Source organism: Sciurus vulgaris (genome assembly GCF_902686455.1).
Source record: "Sciurus vulgaris genome assembly, chromosome: 5".
Classification (NCBI taxonomy): domain Eukaryota; kingdom Metazoa; phylum Chordata; class Mammalia; order Rodentia; family Sciuridae; genus Sciurus; species Sciurus vulgaris.
The window spans coordinates 49,451,379-49,469,074 of record NC_136465.1 but is presented as its reverse complement, the minus strand read 5'-3'; the positions used below and the strand labels follow the sequence as shown (position 1 = coordinate 49,469,074).

Sequence of the window (17,696 nt, the reverse complement as noted above, 5' to 3'; positions counted from 1 at the left end):
TTTACATAATAATGGAATTAGGCACTTCATTTACTATGGATAATAAGAGAGGCACAAACCATCTGTAGAGAGAGAATCTCTACATCTTCTATCTACCAGGAGATTCATGCAAATAGCCTTACTACAGTGCTTAAAATAATTGTGACTGGAGAAATGAAATGTACTACAAAATTATGTGGCATATATGAAAATTTGGTATATTATAACTGCATAAAAATACAGATTAGAAGATATTTGCATCTATGAGGCAAGACGTCACTCCATATCAATCTTAGGTAGTTCTAATAAGAGTCTAATTTGCATAAGTTTCAAGGAAAACTCTGGAATATTAAAAAAACAGACCTGCCCCACACACTGAACAACCCAGGGTTATGATATGAAAGCAATGTGACATAGCTCTAATCTGAAGTTATATTTTAATTTCGGCAATATCCTATTACATTGGCTAAGGGATACTAAATAATAGTCAAATGATCATAAGATGATCAAGATTATCTCATGCCTCCTGGAAAACTAGGTTTAATCACAGGTTTCAGGAAAAGAAAACTATAAACTTTTAATGTCCATTACCTCTTCTTCTACTGATTGATATTCTTTATCTTCTGGAGCAAGATCTAGCAAAATAGTTCCCTGATTTACACAGTGAAAAGTCAAATAAGGATTGGTTCCTGTAGGAGAGAAAAATTAACATATAAAACAAGAGTCCATACTATTCAGGCTCTGAATATAACAATGAATATTCAAGCTCTGAATATAGCAATGTAGCAGGTTTAAAATATAAAAATTATCCTCTAAAAACTTTTTTGGGAGAGCTCGAAATGGTCACTTAAAATAGCTTTATGATACATTACCCTTGTTAATTTCATGGATGGTATAAAATACAGATAAATAAGACTCAAATTTAAAACTTCCTTAGTTTCATGTCACTGTTAAAATTTTATTAATTCTATAGATTAATTCAAGTTGCTTCCTTTCTCTTCCCTTGCTTTCTATTGTGAAAGTACATCTAGCAAATAAATATAAAAAGGGAAAGAGAAAGATAAGAGGCTTGCAATAGCAAAGGACAATGGAAAAAGACTGAGCTGATAGTCATGAGGGAAGGAGAAAAGTTCCAGAAGTGGTAAGAAAGAAAGGTCAGATTATGAACAGCCAGGTTCTAAGTGCCTGCTTTTAATCCTAAAAGCAACAGGACCCTATGGAAGGGTTTCTAAGGAATGGAATGATATGATCATACCTTTATTTTGAAGAGTGCCCTGGTTACAGTGTAGAGAAGGAACTGGAGGGAGGCAAAAGTGAAAAGTTGGCAATAAGCTGGAAAGTGGTTGTGACGGTGTAAAAGAGTGATGAGAGCCTGATGAGGTGAAAGCAGTGGGAAAAAACAGAAGTACGGAGATTCAAGAGAAAGTTAGGATATAAAGTATATGGAAAGAAAGGAGAATCACTCAGATTTTTGAAGTCAGTGGGAATACAATACGAATGACTGAGATGGGAAGGCAGCAGTTACTGTAACAGTGCTATACTGCATGGGTTTTGTGGTCAGACTGCCTCAGTGGGTGCCAGCCCTGATATTTAACTTGCATCACGAATTTCTGAAATTATTTTCTGAATAGCTCACCTTGCTGTCCACCCAAAAGTCTTTCTACTCCTTTGATTAATTTGTGGCGGTGTCCATATGCATTGATGCCTATTTCTTTCAATTCTTCATGACCCATATCAGCCAACACATCTAATGTAATCTGAAAAGTGAAAAAAAAAAAAAAAAAAAAAAAATTAGTAGCTAAATCTTAACAGTTATTTAGAGGACAAAAGCTCTTCCATTCGTCCACATTGCTATAACTACCGTACAAATTAAACACTTCTTTTGTTTCCTTTATAAATATGATCTTATAATTGTCTCTAAACATTGCCTTGATAATCTTAACAGCTCTTTTTCTTACTTCAAATATTCCTTAATTTGCCTTTAGTCAATGGAGAATTTAAAAGGGAGAAACAGCATTTCAGAAATACAAAATGAACTCTGCTATTATTTCTTTTTGATTATTAAATTTTATCTCCTGCTTGCCTCCAGATATAGGAGAGCCAGTAGCTTGAAAATGGGGGAAATTCCAGATCCCAGTATCCAGCAGCTAAAGGAAATGAACGATGAGGAAAGGGAATAGTGCTTGGTAAAATTAAACAGAATGTAGCAAAAGGAATTAGCAGTTTTAGGTAAACAGATGTTAGGCAACAGAACATCCCAGTGTTAAGAAATAGTAAAGCCAGGAATAGGCTGCCTTAGAAAGTAGTGATATTTAGATATGAAGTATTAAATTAGATTATAGGCCATTTTCTAGAGAAGCTGTATTAAAAATTCCAATTTGGATAACAAAAGGGAGAATAGGTGGTTTTTAAACCCTCATAAATTATCAGATTTAATAATCCCTGCTGCTACCAGTCTGTTTTCGCATAAAAGAGTGTTTTAAAAAAAACTTTTGGTGTTTATCCTTGTAAATTTTATCCTTGTAGATTGAGACGATTAGTTGGCTCAAAATTACTTAAAACCTTTGTGGACTAAAGTAACTGTGACTTTACTACCACCCAGTGGCAGTGTTCTGAATGCACAGGATAAAACCCTGGGCAGCCATATTTCTGAGAATTTAACTCATTATTTCCCAGCCAGAAGTGAACCCTGTGATAGTCAAGTACTAGTTTACAGGATTAGCATTTGGTTGTCTCTTTCCCTAGAAAACAGAAATCCTTTTATAGATACTCTTATTTCTAACTCAAATGAGAATTTTAGAAAATTACCCATAGCTTTTTTCTTCCTTTAGTCTTACATACAACATTTAAAAAACTGACAAATTAGGCCTAGAGCTCTGCTAATTTTTATCATCAGAGTGAAATATTATATAATGAGTCTGATCATTTTTGTGCAATGCGCATACATCACATCACTCATTCTCTGAAGTAATTTACTATATTGCTTCTAAGTGGCCATTTAAGAAATAATTACTCCATTGCACAAAATGGGCAATTCACTTTCAATCACCCAAAGGAAGTTTCCAGCAGAGCTTTTAAAATCGGCAATTCTGAAAAACTTATCTTTGAAATAGAATAGTTCACAAAATAAAAGGAGTCTTTACATTTTTAGCTAGATATGATTTTAATATAATTTGCAAACCATGTTATCGATATCCTCTTTTTTTTCTTCTAAATGTTCTAAACTTCAGTTTATATAAGGTTGACATAAAAACAGGATCTCATAGGTATATGGTAATTTTGACTCAAAGACTCCTTTTTCTTCTGAATTGATACATGTAATGCATATGTGAAGGAAGTAGAAACCAGGTCAGGGGAAAAAAAAAAAAAAAAGAAAAAGAAAAAACTCACAGTATTCTAAAAAGAAAAAACTCACAGTATTCTCAACAATGTTCCAGAGAAGTAATGGAGACTGTTTAATATATTTGTTCTTTATAGAGATCCCAGTTATAAAATGAATACAAAAAATCCAGACCAAACCACCATTGCCAATGAAAACCCCTGACAGATTGTTACCAAGGCATTTAGTTTACAAATAAAGATTGAGAGGAAGTCTCTACTGTGGAAAGCAAAGCAAACTCTAAAACATCCTCCAGAGATCCTTATCTTCTAGTATTTGTGTCCTGATTGAAATCCTTTCCTCATGAGTGTGGGCTAAACTTACTCATTTCTAACAAATATAGTATGGCAGAAGTGATAGGAGATTCTTTCCATACTGTCCTAGGTGTTCACTTCAAGGACTGCTCACCTAGGGGAAGCCAGGTGCCTTGTGTGGCAGGCAGATGGACGCCATGATTCCCAACTTCTTATATTCACACCTTTGTGTGTTCCTCCTCCTAGAGTGTGGTTTTGCCTTGTGACTTACTTCTACCAAGAAAAGATAACAATGGTGGTAGGAGGGTGACTAGCAGACCCTCTATCTCCTTTCCTGACTTTGATTAAAAAAAAAAAAAAAAAAAAAAAAAGCCATGTTAAGAGAGGCCACATGGTAAGGCCTTCAGGCAGAATCCTACCATAACCATATGAACCTGGAAGGAGATCCTTCCCCAGTTGAGTCCTTCCCCGCCCGCCCCCCCCATACTGGGGATTGAACACAGAAGCACTTAACCACTGAGCCACATCCCCAGACCTTTTATACAAAAAGGCCCTGGTAAGTATTTTTAGCAGACTAACACAATCAAAGGTGTATTTTAGGAGGACGACACTGGTGGCATATGAAGAGCAGGCTCGGAAGGAAAAGTGACTTGAAACAAGAAAATATGAAAGAAATGAATCTGAGAGCAATTTCAAAGGCAGAACTAATGGCCTCAATAAAGAGAAATAGTTTTAAAAAATAAAGAATTAAAGGTCTTCCAAAATTCTGAAGTTGGGTGACTATGACATTACCATACCATAAAATAAACTGTAAGGAAAGCAAGTTAGTTGATTTTAGATACATTGTTTCAAGATTCAGAGTTGTTACAAACTTACAAACTGCTAAAAATACCTTTCCGAATATATGTATTCTTTTTTTAAGCCTTGACTTAGCTATATCCACTAAATCATAAGTTTGCTGGGCTAGTTATTTATATCTAGCACACATCAAAGTAAAATTATAATCTTTAGAATAAAGAATAGTCACGTATGAGCTCAACTCAAACTGCATATAAAGCAAATGTCACTTCTAGTATGGTTGCCTCTTGCTTCTAAGGTTTGTTCATTTTATAGGGTGGGGAGAAAGAGGGGAGTTTTAAATGAATAGACCTTTTTTTTTTCCCTTGGGCTTAAAAGACTGCAGGCTAGAGCAGCAGTAACAAGAACTAATCTTAGAATTATGTTCATAACAAATTTATTGAGTCTAAGCCTTTGTCTTCAAGAATTTGAAATAAAAATTTATATGGTAATTTTCTGTGAAAATATACGTATGACCACAAATACACCCACAATCTTCTAAGTCATAACACTTATGTTCTGGGAATTACAGTGCACGTTAAACCTGTCTTTCCCATAGAAAAGTATTCTAGGTAGGAAGCTGCATTACACATGAAGGACCAAAGTCACACTAGTACTATGTTCAATTCACTATAAGGTATACAGTTACATATTATTTAAAACAGAACCTGGTAAAATATCTGTGAAACAAGACAATATTCAGAGACTTCTAAAAGAATAACTGTGAGACAGAGGTGAAGCTATACTCTGAAGAGTGTCAGGAAATAGGTTTGTTCCCTTGCTTAAGCTAAACAGATAGGAATTAAGTGGTTACAACAAATGCATCCTCACTGCCCCCATTATGCAAATATCTTAACTATTGTCACATATTACTGACCAGATACAGAATATTTCTGAAAAATTCTAAGGGTAAGTTATGGAAAGTGTTACTGAATTTACCACTTTATAAATGAAGGTTAGATAACTTAATCCGCAACTGAAATAAACTGACTGTTTGACAACTGGGCCAGAAAACAGTCAGTTTTATACTAACAAAGCAAGGCTGGTCTGGAGGAATGGAACTGTGCTAGATAACATATCTTAAATACAATAGTCAACATATTAAGAAAAAGATAAAGAAATTATTTGGGTAAAAGGAAAATCAAGCAAATATTTACTCAAAACAAAACTGAAGTTAAAAAAAGAATAATCAAATTGATGAAAACAGGAAAATCTATCAGAAGAACTGAATGAAAGACTGAACTATTAAAATTCATAAAATGAGATAAGCATGCCACAGGAAGTCAGGTATTGACTAAGAAAATACAATATAAAGTAAAGCTTGGGGGGGATAGGATCTCTGGTTTATTAACAGAAGATGAATTTGAAATTTCACCATTATTATGGGTATGATTTGGATTAAGGGGATATAGGTAAAATGGGGCTATAGCAGAGGATATTTGTTGTTGTTGTTGTTGTTACTGTTTTTTGTTTTCTTTGGTACTGGGAATTGAACCCAGGAGCACTTTAATACTCAGCTAAATCCCCAGCCCTTTTTATTTTGAGACAGGGCATTACTATGTTGCTGAGGTTGGCTTTGAACTTGAGATCCTCCTGCCTCTGCCTCCTAAACTGCTGGGATTACAGATGTGCATCACTGTGCCCAGCAAGGATAATGTTTTAAAAACAATTTAAAAATCTTTGGAGAGGGCCTATGGGAAAATAATTCTTAGTGTTTACACAATATTCCCATAAGAAACCTCTGAACTGGAGGATGAATAAATGGTAGGAAAAAGAAACTCTTGCCAGATGCGGTGGTAATCCCAGAAGCTCAGGAAGCTGAGTCGGGAGGACTGTTACGAGTTCAAAGCCAGCCTCGGCAACTTAGTGAGGCCCTAAGGAACTTAGCAAGACCCTGTCTCTAAATAAAACATATTTAAAAAGGGCTGGGGATATGGTTCAGTGGTTAAGCACCTCTGCATTCAACCCCTGGTATCCAAAAAAAGAAAAAAAAAGAACTCATAGCAATCTATCAAGCTCTTACCACCACATAGAAGACCCATTGTAATGCTTTACTAAAGCATGTTTTAAAAACTGGCACAACAGCACAATATAACTGGGAAATTCAACTATCTAGACATCTGCAAGCATTATATTTTACAGGTAAGGAAAATGCTAGGTTAAATGTCTTTTAACTCAGTTTACACAGCTAGTGAGAGGGAGAAAATAAGAATCAAGTTTTCCTTTAGTCCAATGCTATTTCTACTCAATTATTCTGATAATTAAAATCACTAAAGATGAACCATAATAAATGAAGAAATTTATGTTAAAAAAGTAAGAAAAAGCAGGAAAAAATCTTAACAGTATATTTGATATGAAAAAGAAAAAAGACCTAGGATTTTTAATCAATTAAAATTGATTACTGGCTTATAAAGAAACCAGAATGAAGCAAAGGTATGAACGATGTGGAAGCTGTCACATAAAGAATCACTAAAAGAATAGGTATATTTATCCTAAAATAAGGGGAGATTTTGAGAGGATAAGTTGGAAAGATAAAATCCATGATAATTTGACGAGGGTTTAAGAAGATAAGAAGGGCTACATTATTGTTGTAGTAGGCTGACGGGTGGCTCTAAAAAGAGATGTCTATGTTCTAACCCCCAGAATCTGTGAATGTTACTGTTTTAGTCAGCTTTCACTGCTGTGACTTAATGACCGTTTAACCAGCACAACTGTAGAGGAGGAAGAGTTAATTTAAGGGTTCACAGTTTCCGAGGTCTTAGTCCACAGAAGGCTGGCTCCATTCCTTGGGACTCAAGGTGAGGATGAACATCATGGCAGGAGAGTGTGGCAAAGGCAAGCAGCTCACATCATGATCAGAGAGCCGAGGGAGATTCCACTCGACAGATACAAATATATACCCAAAGTCACGCCCCAATTCCCACCTCCTCCAGTCACATCCTGCCACTTTAGTTACCACTCAATTAATCCCATCGGGGGATTAAATCACTACTTGGGTTAAGACTCTTACTACACCATGCTTTCTCCTCTGAACTTCTTGTTTTGTCTCACACATGAGCTTCTGGGGGACATCTCACACCCAAACTATAAGAGTTACCTTATTTGGAAAAAGGTGTTTCCAGATGTAATTAAGATCTCGAGATGAGATGATCAACCGGGATTATATGGGTAGGCCCTAAACTTAATGACAAATGTCCTCCTAAGTATGGAGAAGACGGACATAGAGAAGGTGACAATATGAAGACAGAAGAGGAGACTGGAGTAAGTGTCCACAAGTCAAGGCAGCTGAGAAGAGGCACGGAATGATTTCTCCCCTAAAGCCTCTGTAGAGTGTGCGGTCATGAGTGACATTTTGATATATTTCTGTTAGAACAGGGTAAACATAAACCTAAATCAAATGGATTAAACATGGGGGCTGATTTCGACATACTTCAAAATTACCAGAATTCTATTATACTTGTTTTAAGTTCTAACAAATTATCTTCCCAACCTGGAGGACTGACATGGACGTTAAAACTGTGATTTCTGAACCTAGGAGAATGACTTAATGACCTCTAAACACCTTTCCCATTCTAAGATTTCATGAACATCAATAATTGTTAAAATCAGGTACTTAGCATTATTCAATATTTAATGCTAACCATGGTAATAAAAGTATGCTATATTAAAAACTCATTATTCTGTATAAAAACAGCAGTGCAACAGAAGGATCCTAATTAATACATGCAACTGTAATGAAATGAGACAAATAAATGCAAATTTTTGGAACAAACAACAACAAAGACAACTTTGAGAATGTTCTTTTGAAGTGGTTTCATGGTATAATTGTGTGCGTGTGGTACTTGGTAAGCACTCTACCGTTAAACTATATCCCCACATCTCATGATCTAAGTTTTCACAAGTGACAAAATGTATTGAATAGGTCTGTTTATAAAGGTAAAACAAAATAACAAAGACTCCCACAGTTAGACAGTTTGGGAGAGAAGTATAAAATTTGGGCTCCCCTGGCTTCTAGAGAAATGTTATAGGTATTAAAATAGTTGTTAAGAAACAAAGTAGAAACAGTGGGTGGCAATTAATAACTCAATATTTAAAAGATTCAAATATAAACAAAAGAGTTACCTGTTCTGTTTCAAAGATATCTCGAAGGTGTTCAAGGCCAAGGCTTTTTAGGAACTGGCTGATATTCATGTCAAGACCCGCAACTAAAACAGAAGCATATTAAAGTTTCTCACAAAGAATTTTACGAATCTAAAAGAAGTTTCAGGATCTATTTAAAGTCATGGCTCTTGGACAACCTTGGCTATGCAGATGATTACATTCAGCGTGAAAAGATTCAGAATACATAAATTTAATTCAGAACGAGCGATCTCTGAATTTAGTTGAGAAGTGAAAGCAAAGGACTTTATCATAGCAGTAGTATTTATATTAATTCTAATAATGTAGTATATAGAATTAGAATACAGAATTAAGTATGTATTGAATACTATGATATAGTATTACTTCTAATATAATTCTAATATCATAAAATAGTATTTTACATAGGATAATTTAATGCTTCCAAAGAATTAAAAAATCCAAATGTACCAGCTGTTTTACTTTTCATTCTTTAAATGACCTCTCATTGTTTTTCTGATATAAATTTTAGTAATAAGACTCATGTAATAGTTTAATAAGATAGTACAGTTGGAAATAGACATACTAAATACACAAGCATACACAAGTGCAATGGACATACAGTATACATAAATGAAAAATAAATAAAAACAACAGAGATGCCAAGGAATTCGATGGTCTTCTATGAAGAAGTATTTCTTCTAAGATGATCTGTGTATAAAAATTTAAAAACAGGGTATTTCTAAGAGAAGTGTTCAATAATTACCAGTGGGAAAAAGTGAATCTGTTCCATTAAAGTATAAACAAGTAATTCTTCAGGGGTAATACTTACCTTCTCCCTCTTTCCTTTCTGTACCAGCTGCACCATCCCCTGCATTGGAGGCTCCTCCTACTGCCAACTCTGCTAAAGGGCCAGTGAGGTTATCTATGCTACTAGCAGCAGAGAGGCAGGAGGGGGTGGATGCTGGTGAGATCAGAGAGGCACTCACTACAGTTGCCTGAGGTTTAAAACAGGTAGGTAAGGCCTCAGGGGGCATGGCATCTATCAGCAAAGCTCTGATATCATCAGCCTAAAAATAAAGAAAACACAAAAATATTGTGTTATAAATATTAAGTTTTTCACCAAGTACCAAATGTTTTGTGAATTTTTTTTCTTTAATGACTGCCAGGCATGGAAGTGGGTGCTGCTGTAACAAAAACCTAAGATGTGGCTTTGGCTGGAGGCATGAAGGTTGGCATGGTGACTTCTAAGGGGCAGCTGAAAGACAGGCAATTGCTATTGAAGACTTTAGAAAGGGGGACTGATGTATACTAGAATTTCTGGCAACAGTGGCATACAATGTGTTAGAAAAGGCAGAAAACAAACCAAATAGACTTGTGGATTTGGCTAAGGAAATTTCCAAGAAGAATGATGACTTGGTCAACTGAACTGGCTTGTAAACCTACCATGGTAAAGTTCAGGAAGAGAAAAATGAACTAAGAAAGTAATTGTTCAGTTCTTGTTAAGGAAATATATTCACCTAGGTTGCTACATTGGACAACAAAATTATTCTTTATCTCCAGTCTTTCCACCAGCAAAAGTTTTTCAAAATAAGAAATAGCCTCAGACCAAAGATCAAATCCTGAGTGTGGACAATAAAACATGGTCTCAGAGTAAAAAAACAAAACATCCAATTCTCAGATATGTATATATAGGTAAAAGTCTTATCAAGGCATTTTTTTTGGGGGGGGAGCTGTAGATGGATAGCACGCATTTATTTTATTTGTTTATTTTTATATGCAGTGCTAATGATTGAACCCAGTACCTCACAAGTGCTAGGCAAGTGCTCTGCCATTCTCTCACAGCCCCAGTCCCTTAGCTCTCAGCTAGATGTAAGTGCTTCTAAGAATCATGAGGACACTACCCCACAGCACCTTGACTTTGAATCCAAATTAGAGATAACTTGAGAAGAAATTTGTGCGTGTGGCTTTTGTCTGATGGAGTGGTGTATAACTTGATAGGAAACTCAACATTACTAAATTATACTAGTAGAGGCTGAAGAGAACAAACAGATCAAAATGAAGAATAGCTCAAGGTCCCCAAATTTCTAGGAATAGTGAGCAGGTTGAGAAAGCCTTTAAGTTATAAATAGGAGCCATTTCTTACGGAAAGAGTAGGATGATTCAGAAGGCACAATCAAGAGTTCAAGAAAACCACTCCCTAGACACAGAAGTGGGTCCTAATCAAGGGCCACCTCCTGACTGCAGAGTAGATGGCTGTGATAACACATGTGCCTGACTGGATTTCAGAATTGCTATGGACCAGTGAGAGCTACCTGCCCGCTTGTTGGGATGAGTGTAAATATAGTCAGAATGTGAGAGACATGTAAATAATTTGTGACCATACGGAGGGCAATGGTAGATTAAAGGGCATAAAATCTTTTGTTTCTCCCTTCTGAGAAGATGGAGTCTATTCCCCCAGCCCTTGAATGTGGGCTGTCCTCATGACTTGCTTCCCACAATAGAATGTGATGGGAATGACAGTGGTCTTTAGGTTTAGCCTTAAAGAGAAATGGCAGCTTTTGCCTTTTCTCTTTTGATGATTCCATACTCATCCTATTAAAAAAATTCTCGCAAGAATACTTAACGATGAGACACCACACAGAAGGTTTCATCCTTCTACTCATCTATGCCAAGTCTCCAGGCATATGGGTGAAATCACCTATTACGTTCCTGCTTTAGCCACAATGTGTGTGCAGATGCACAAGCGACCCCAGGTGAGTTCACCATAAGAACCTCTTAGTTAATGTACAGAATCACAATAAGTAATAAATCATTATTTTGAAGCTACTAAGTGTTGTGAAATAGTCTATCAGCAATAAATAAAACAGAACATGGAAAAATGTTTCTGGTTTAAAGATTATAAATTATTATGACTATTAATTAACTTCCCTGATTTTCCAAAAGTTTAGGAAAGATGATATAATGTTTAACTTAGCAATTAAATAACATTTAATCACAAAAATTTAATTCATGGTTTTGGAAATGCTTGTACAAAATTTACTTTTCTCTTTTCATAATAATAATGTACTACCCAGAGTGAATTTTTCTTTGACTATTTCACAGACTTTAGATATATTATCACATATATTAGCTGTGCTATGTCATATGTAATTCCTGGAGCACACATGTTACAAATATGTATAATTCATGGTCCCCTTTCCCCATAAGCTAAGTAGGTTAAGGTAATTACACTTACTGTTTAGTTTATGTTAACAGAGTTTTAAGTTACAATTTAATATAAAATTTTCAGAAGGAAATCTGTTCTTATCCTAAGCAGACGAAGCACTTCTACAAATAAAACAGCTGAGCCATAAAAAATAATATTAACTCTGAAACTATACACAATACTGAATATTTGAAATGAGGACTTACTGTTGCCAGATCTAAAGGTGTCTGGCCTTCTTGGTTCTTCATAGTTGGATCTGCACCATGTGCTAGGAGTAGAGCACATAACTGTGTCCTTCCTTTCTGGGCTGCTTCATGGAGAGGAGTAAATGCCCACTTATCTGTTGCATTTACACATGTGTTATATTTTATCAGTAAGGCTGCTATGTCAACATGCTGAGGACAAACAAAAGGATGCAAAGAGTTAAGAATGAGACCACCTGATAAAGCTCCATCATGTCTACTTGTTTTTATTTAGCAATTCAGTCTCTTTATGTCTGTATTCTCATCCTTAATAGAAGTTTCCTCCATAAGAACAAAGATATTTCATCCCACTACCTGAATTTTGGATTCTGTCTTTTCTTGTTTCCTCCCAAAATTTCAATTCCACAATTATTGTTTTACCCTATAATTCTGCATGGGCTTTATTAATGTTTAAAAATTCAGTCTCCTAACATATTCATGTCTATCTTAAAAATAAATACAGAAAATGAACTTTATACATGGATCCCAGGTCCTCAGGTCTCCTATTAATGATTTTACTCTATCTGCCAAACTTTTAAAACAAGAATTATATACCCATTGCTTCTCTTCTAATATTCCCATTTCTCTTCTACTTTGTGATCCAATTATTGAATTGCTCATCTCAAGGATCCTCGACATTTTCTCTACAGACTTTAAGAAAATAATATAATAAAACAAAATCTTACAAAAATTGGTTTGTTATGTCCAAAATGATTTAGGGACAGAGAAAACTGGATGGCAGTTACACTAACAACATGGGCATGAGGTGATGAGACTTTAACTGTGATGCACACAGAAGAATGAAAAAGAAGAGCTAAATGTGAAAACTTTTGAAGGAAAAAAATTTGGTTTAGAAAAATTTACTACAAAAGAATTTGTACTATAAAGAAGAGTGAACGCAAAGTTAAAGATGACTACATTTTAGGGGGAGGCCCAGCAGACTGAAAAATAAAGACAGAACTATTAACAGATACTGGTTAGCAAAAGTTGAAGTAGGAATGGAACTAACTATAAATTCTCTCAAGAGAGGTGGCTTTGAGGAAAAACACTGAAGTAATGATGTTCTGTAAATGGTCTGACAGAAAAGGTTGGAGCACAGATAAGAAGCATTGTTTATTTGCTTACTCTCTCCTATCCAACTCAACTAACAACCAAACATTTGCTGAACACTTAAGAGGAGCCTGGCACTGGAGGTAGGAACTCTGGGTGAGATTACAAAATGGATATTGAATTTATAGCCACAGCTATTTGATGAATAAAGCTCACTAATAAAAAAATACAGCAAAAAACAATAATCAGGATAAAGTCTTGAAAACAATATTTTAGAAAAGGGATAGTTGAAGAAGAGTGCTCAGAGGAGACACAAAAGGGGAAATAACTATAGAATTGTAATGAATGAGACAGTTTCAAAGAGAGCAGGTGCTCTCAAATAATAAAAGCTCTAAACAGCAAAGGCTTCAGCTTCTTCACAAAAGTCTTTTTTATTTTTTTTTTGCGGTGCTGGGGATCAAACCTAAGGCCTTGTGCTTGCAAGGCAAGCACTCTACCGACTGAGCTATCTCCCCAGCCCCCAAAAGTCTTTTAAAACTAAGCTTTAAGAAAATCAATTAAGCCCATGAATTACTGATTCAACACCAAACTTTTAAAAACATTAAAAATAACTTGTATATTTTTATAAACACATTTAGGAATGCTAGATTGGTTACCACTCAAGTGTTTCTGAAATCCATTTCAACTCCAATACTCTATAATTTTGCGTGACTGGCACATTTGTATTCCTTATTGATAACTGGGTCACTTTGGACAATAAATTCAGATGCACAGTATCTGTTGAGAACACATGTTTAATTCATGCTGTTGTTCAACTACAACATATTGAATTTTTTTTGAGGTTGAGATCTCTGAAAATGCAAGGAGATGAGGAAGGCAGATATCCAAAAATGGGATTTAAGGAATATTACTTCATAATCTTTAAATAGTCTTCTCTGCTCCCTTGAAAACACTTTAAAAAAGAATAAGCACTTTATCTGAACTAATACTTACATTTAAAAAATATTAGGAATCTTAATTTCATAAAACAAAGGAAATTTATCTTAAAGGTACAGATCTGCCAACTCCTAAGAAAAGCTTCCCATTGCTGAAATATAAAGAAAAATAAAGGCAGCATAATCGGCCCAGGACTTCAGAACAAGCTATGTTTTGTGATCCTTCTGAAACTTTGAGATCATTTTAAAATTAATTTTATTGTTTAATTATTTTTAGACTTTCTAACAGAAGATGAAAACACAGGTACCATCTTTGGTACTGTCAAAAATCACTTAATACATAAAGCTCAGTACTTTAATCCCTTATTAAGAGGATAAACGTTGCAAAAAGCAACTTTTGTTCAATTAATCCAAAGCCATGGAATAAATTTCAAAGTTCTCCCAAGTAAGGGTATAGCTAAACTGTTTCCAATAATTAATTTTATTCTACTCCCATGTTTATTGGCAGAATAATAAAATTTGGTAGACTACATAGGCTTCTAAAATTAGAGTGCAAAGAAAATTACATGTTTGTGTGTGCATGTGTATAAAATGAATCGTACAGCTGGTATCAGTATGTATTATTAAACTTTCCTCATACTGAATTTATAGTTTATGCTTAGAGAAACCAATTACATGCTTGCTAAATTTGTTGACAAACGTCTGAAAGAACAATGAACAGGAAGAAGTACATTACTACCCAAGTAGACTAAAAAACACAATTCTTACCTCTTTAATTCTCTGAAGTAGCTCAACTACTGGGGCAAAAATAGTAACTGAAAATTAAGGCTGACAAATTCAATAAGCTACAGCTCAGTTCTATTCACTGTGTGCAAGAGCAAAGTACTGAACTGGAAGGTTTAGAAAAGAAATGGAACCCTCTTCAAGTGTTTCCAGGAGAGCCAATTTAACAGGGATTCAAAATTCAGCTGCAACACACAATACTTTAAATGACAAACAACATAAAGAGACTGGGAAGGCTTTAATTTAATTTTAGAAATGTGGGAAATAGGGTGAAGAGAAACATGCTTGGGCTCCAGCTAAAGCTTTGTCACAATGATGTCATTAAATTCCTCAAATATTACACATTTTAGGAAAAATACAAAGAAAACAAAGAATTTGAGGGAGAAAATTAACCAGTCAACAAATTACATGCTTTGTGGTAATAAATGTCAATGCTTTACATTTATTGACTAGAAGAGAAATTAACTATCCTGTGTATGTATACATTCAAAAATAATACAAGGTATTATAATATAAAGAACGTACAAGAGAATAAGGTATACATTACCATGAATATAAACTCTAATGAAACTTGTAATTTTTATTTAAACTTCTTAAAGTATGTGAGTATTTCTCCATTTGGAAAAACTGAGGTGGCAGGTCCTTTTTATATAATAAAGACAGAGAACAGACTAAGCTTTCTAGAGGAAAAAATACTCATCAAGAAATAATAAGTAACTGCATAAGTAAATAATTTCATGTATTTTCAGACATTTTGTATTATTATTTGATATTCAGGCTAGTGAATAAATCTGTGTCTATTTAACAACTGATGTTGAGGTAGAAAAATAACATGGATTATTCCTAGATTATTTGTAGGAGTGACATGCAGCCCTTACTCAGACTGGCTCAGTATATGAACTGCAGGAAGTGAATTATGTTGTAATAACAGTATTACTTGCACTTCTACAGTGACTTGAGAGAGAGAGGGAGAGAGAGTGAGAGAAAGAGCGAAAGAAAGAGAGAGAGAGAGAGAGAGAGAGAGAGCACCTAATGCGCTTATTTAATCATTACAATATCCCTGTAAAGAAGGAATTAGCATTCAACTTTTATTAGGGAAAGAAGTGAAGATTTGGAAAGATTAAAACACTTGCTGAAGGCTGCTGGGTTAGTGAACAGAAGAGAAAAGATTAGATCCTGGATGTTCAGATCTCAAGTTCAGGTCTTTTCATGACTATAGATGCCTGTAGAGTCCTGCTAGACTGAAATACAAGAGCCATTTTCCTGACAAGTTGAAAATGGGAAAGCATGGTATTAGGGCAAAACCACCTAAGTAGAGATCACACCATACCTAAAACTGCTCTACAAACTATTTTGCTTTTAGTATAGAGCCCTTTATTCAAGATGAAGGACCACAAAAACCTATTCCACAAGGTGATTATTTGAGGACAAGTGTATTATATACACTATGAGGTCAGGCTAGTTTCAACATCACTGAGACAAATGTAATATAACTAGTGTTTTCCCATCCTAACAGAGAAATGTGTACTGGGGTCCCATATTCATTAAAATATTCAGCCACCGCATATGTATACCATGAATAAAAAGGAACTCTGGAAAGATATATAGATTTATGCATCTGTAGATAATAAAAATATCTACCCCTTTATCTTCCCATTTGTTCAAAGATGACAAAGTACCTTTAAAAATCTGTGTACAGGTACTCTTTGATTTACGATGGGTTATGTCCTAATAAAGTCATTGTAAGGTAAAATTTCCTTGTTAGAAAATGCATTTAATACACCTAATCTAATGAAATCACAGGTAAGCCACACAGTACCCTGTAGAGTACTGTTTATTTCCCCTCAGGATCAAGAGGTTGCCTGGGAGATGAGACGGCTGCCATATCATGTACTATATATCTGTAGCCCAAGAAAAGACTGAGTTTTGAGGTATGGTTTCTACTGATGCATAGCACTTTGGCACCACTGTAAAGTTCAAAGATCTTAAATTGAACTAGTGGAAGCCAGGGACTATGTATGGTGTTAACATCAGTTCTCATTTTAATTGAGATTGACAGCAATACTGATTTGCTATAGTTACTGATAATAGATTACAGGTTTACAAATGACATTCATTACTTTATAGAGCAGAGATTCTCAATGGGAAGGATGACCTTATTTACTGCCAAGTGATAATCACTATGTGTCATGACAGGATGGGTTGCACATGTAAAAAACATGGCAAAGAAAAAAAGAAAAGGTCAAGAAACCATCAAAGAAAAGGTGCTGAATTCGTAGTATGTAGTCATTAACTCGATATTTGAATTTACTAGTTTAATACATTATGGGTTTTTAGAGTGACTTAAATAATCCACCCACATAACGAGGTAAAAAAAATTGCTACAAACACATCATGTAGCTTGTTTGCATTCTTCAGCACAGAGATGAATCAGGTTGATCAAAACCTCTATCAAATGCCTTCTATAGCTTGGAGAATTTTCTATTCATTTTCACCTTAGTAAGTTGACTTCATTTACAAAGAGCCAAGCAGAATAGATTTGATAACAAACAGTAAAACTTAAAAAGTGAAAAGAATGTTCATTATGTTTTCTCACTTGGTATTAGAAAAGGAGAGCAAAAATTGTGGATCATGGTGAAATCAATTTATGAATATAGAACCACAGGCTGCTGCTCAGACGACTGTACTATTACACCCCTCTTCAGCTAGTAACAAGATGTCTTCAAGATAGCATGAAGGAAGGCAGTGGTGACCTGCATACTGCATTTTAGCCACAAAGGAGAATCAGCACACATTCCATTCCCTTCAGAATCGTTATCAAACAGCATGCATGTAGAGATGGGCACAGGGGTATAAGCCTGTATTTCCAGGGATTCAGGAGGATGAGGCTGGAGGATTGTAAGTTGAAGGTCA

At 35.0% G+C, this 17,696-nt stretch overlaps 1 protein-coding gene across 1 annotated transcript in view; it reads right to left on the bottom strand.

The window, feature by feature from the left end:
- The window catches only part of TNKS (tankyrase), a 197,000-nt gene that overhangs the window by 17,170 nt on the left and 162,134 nt on the right, over positions 1–17,696 (bottom strand). Inside the window, exons 18-22 of the mRNA XM_079139072.1 lie at positions 11,980–12,168; positions 9,398–9,635; positions 8,572–8,654; positions 1,616–1,736; positions 571–668 (exon numbers count right to left, since the gene is read on the bottom strand). Coding sequence (XP_078995198.1) covers positions 571–668; positions 1,616–1,736; positions 8,572–8,654; positions 9,398–9,635; positions 11,980–12,168 — 729 coding nt within the window. The remainder of the gene's footprint in view (positions 1–570; positions 669–1,615; positions 1,737–8,571; positions 8,655–9,397; positions 9,636–11,979; positions 12,169–17,696) is intronic.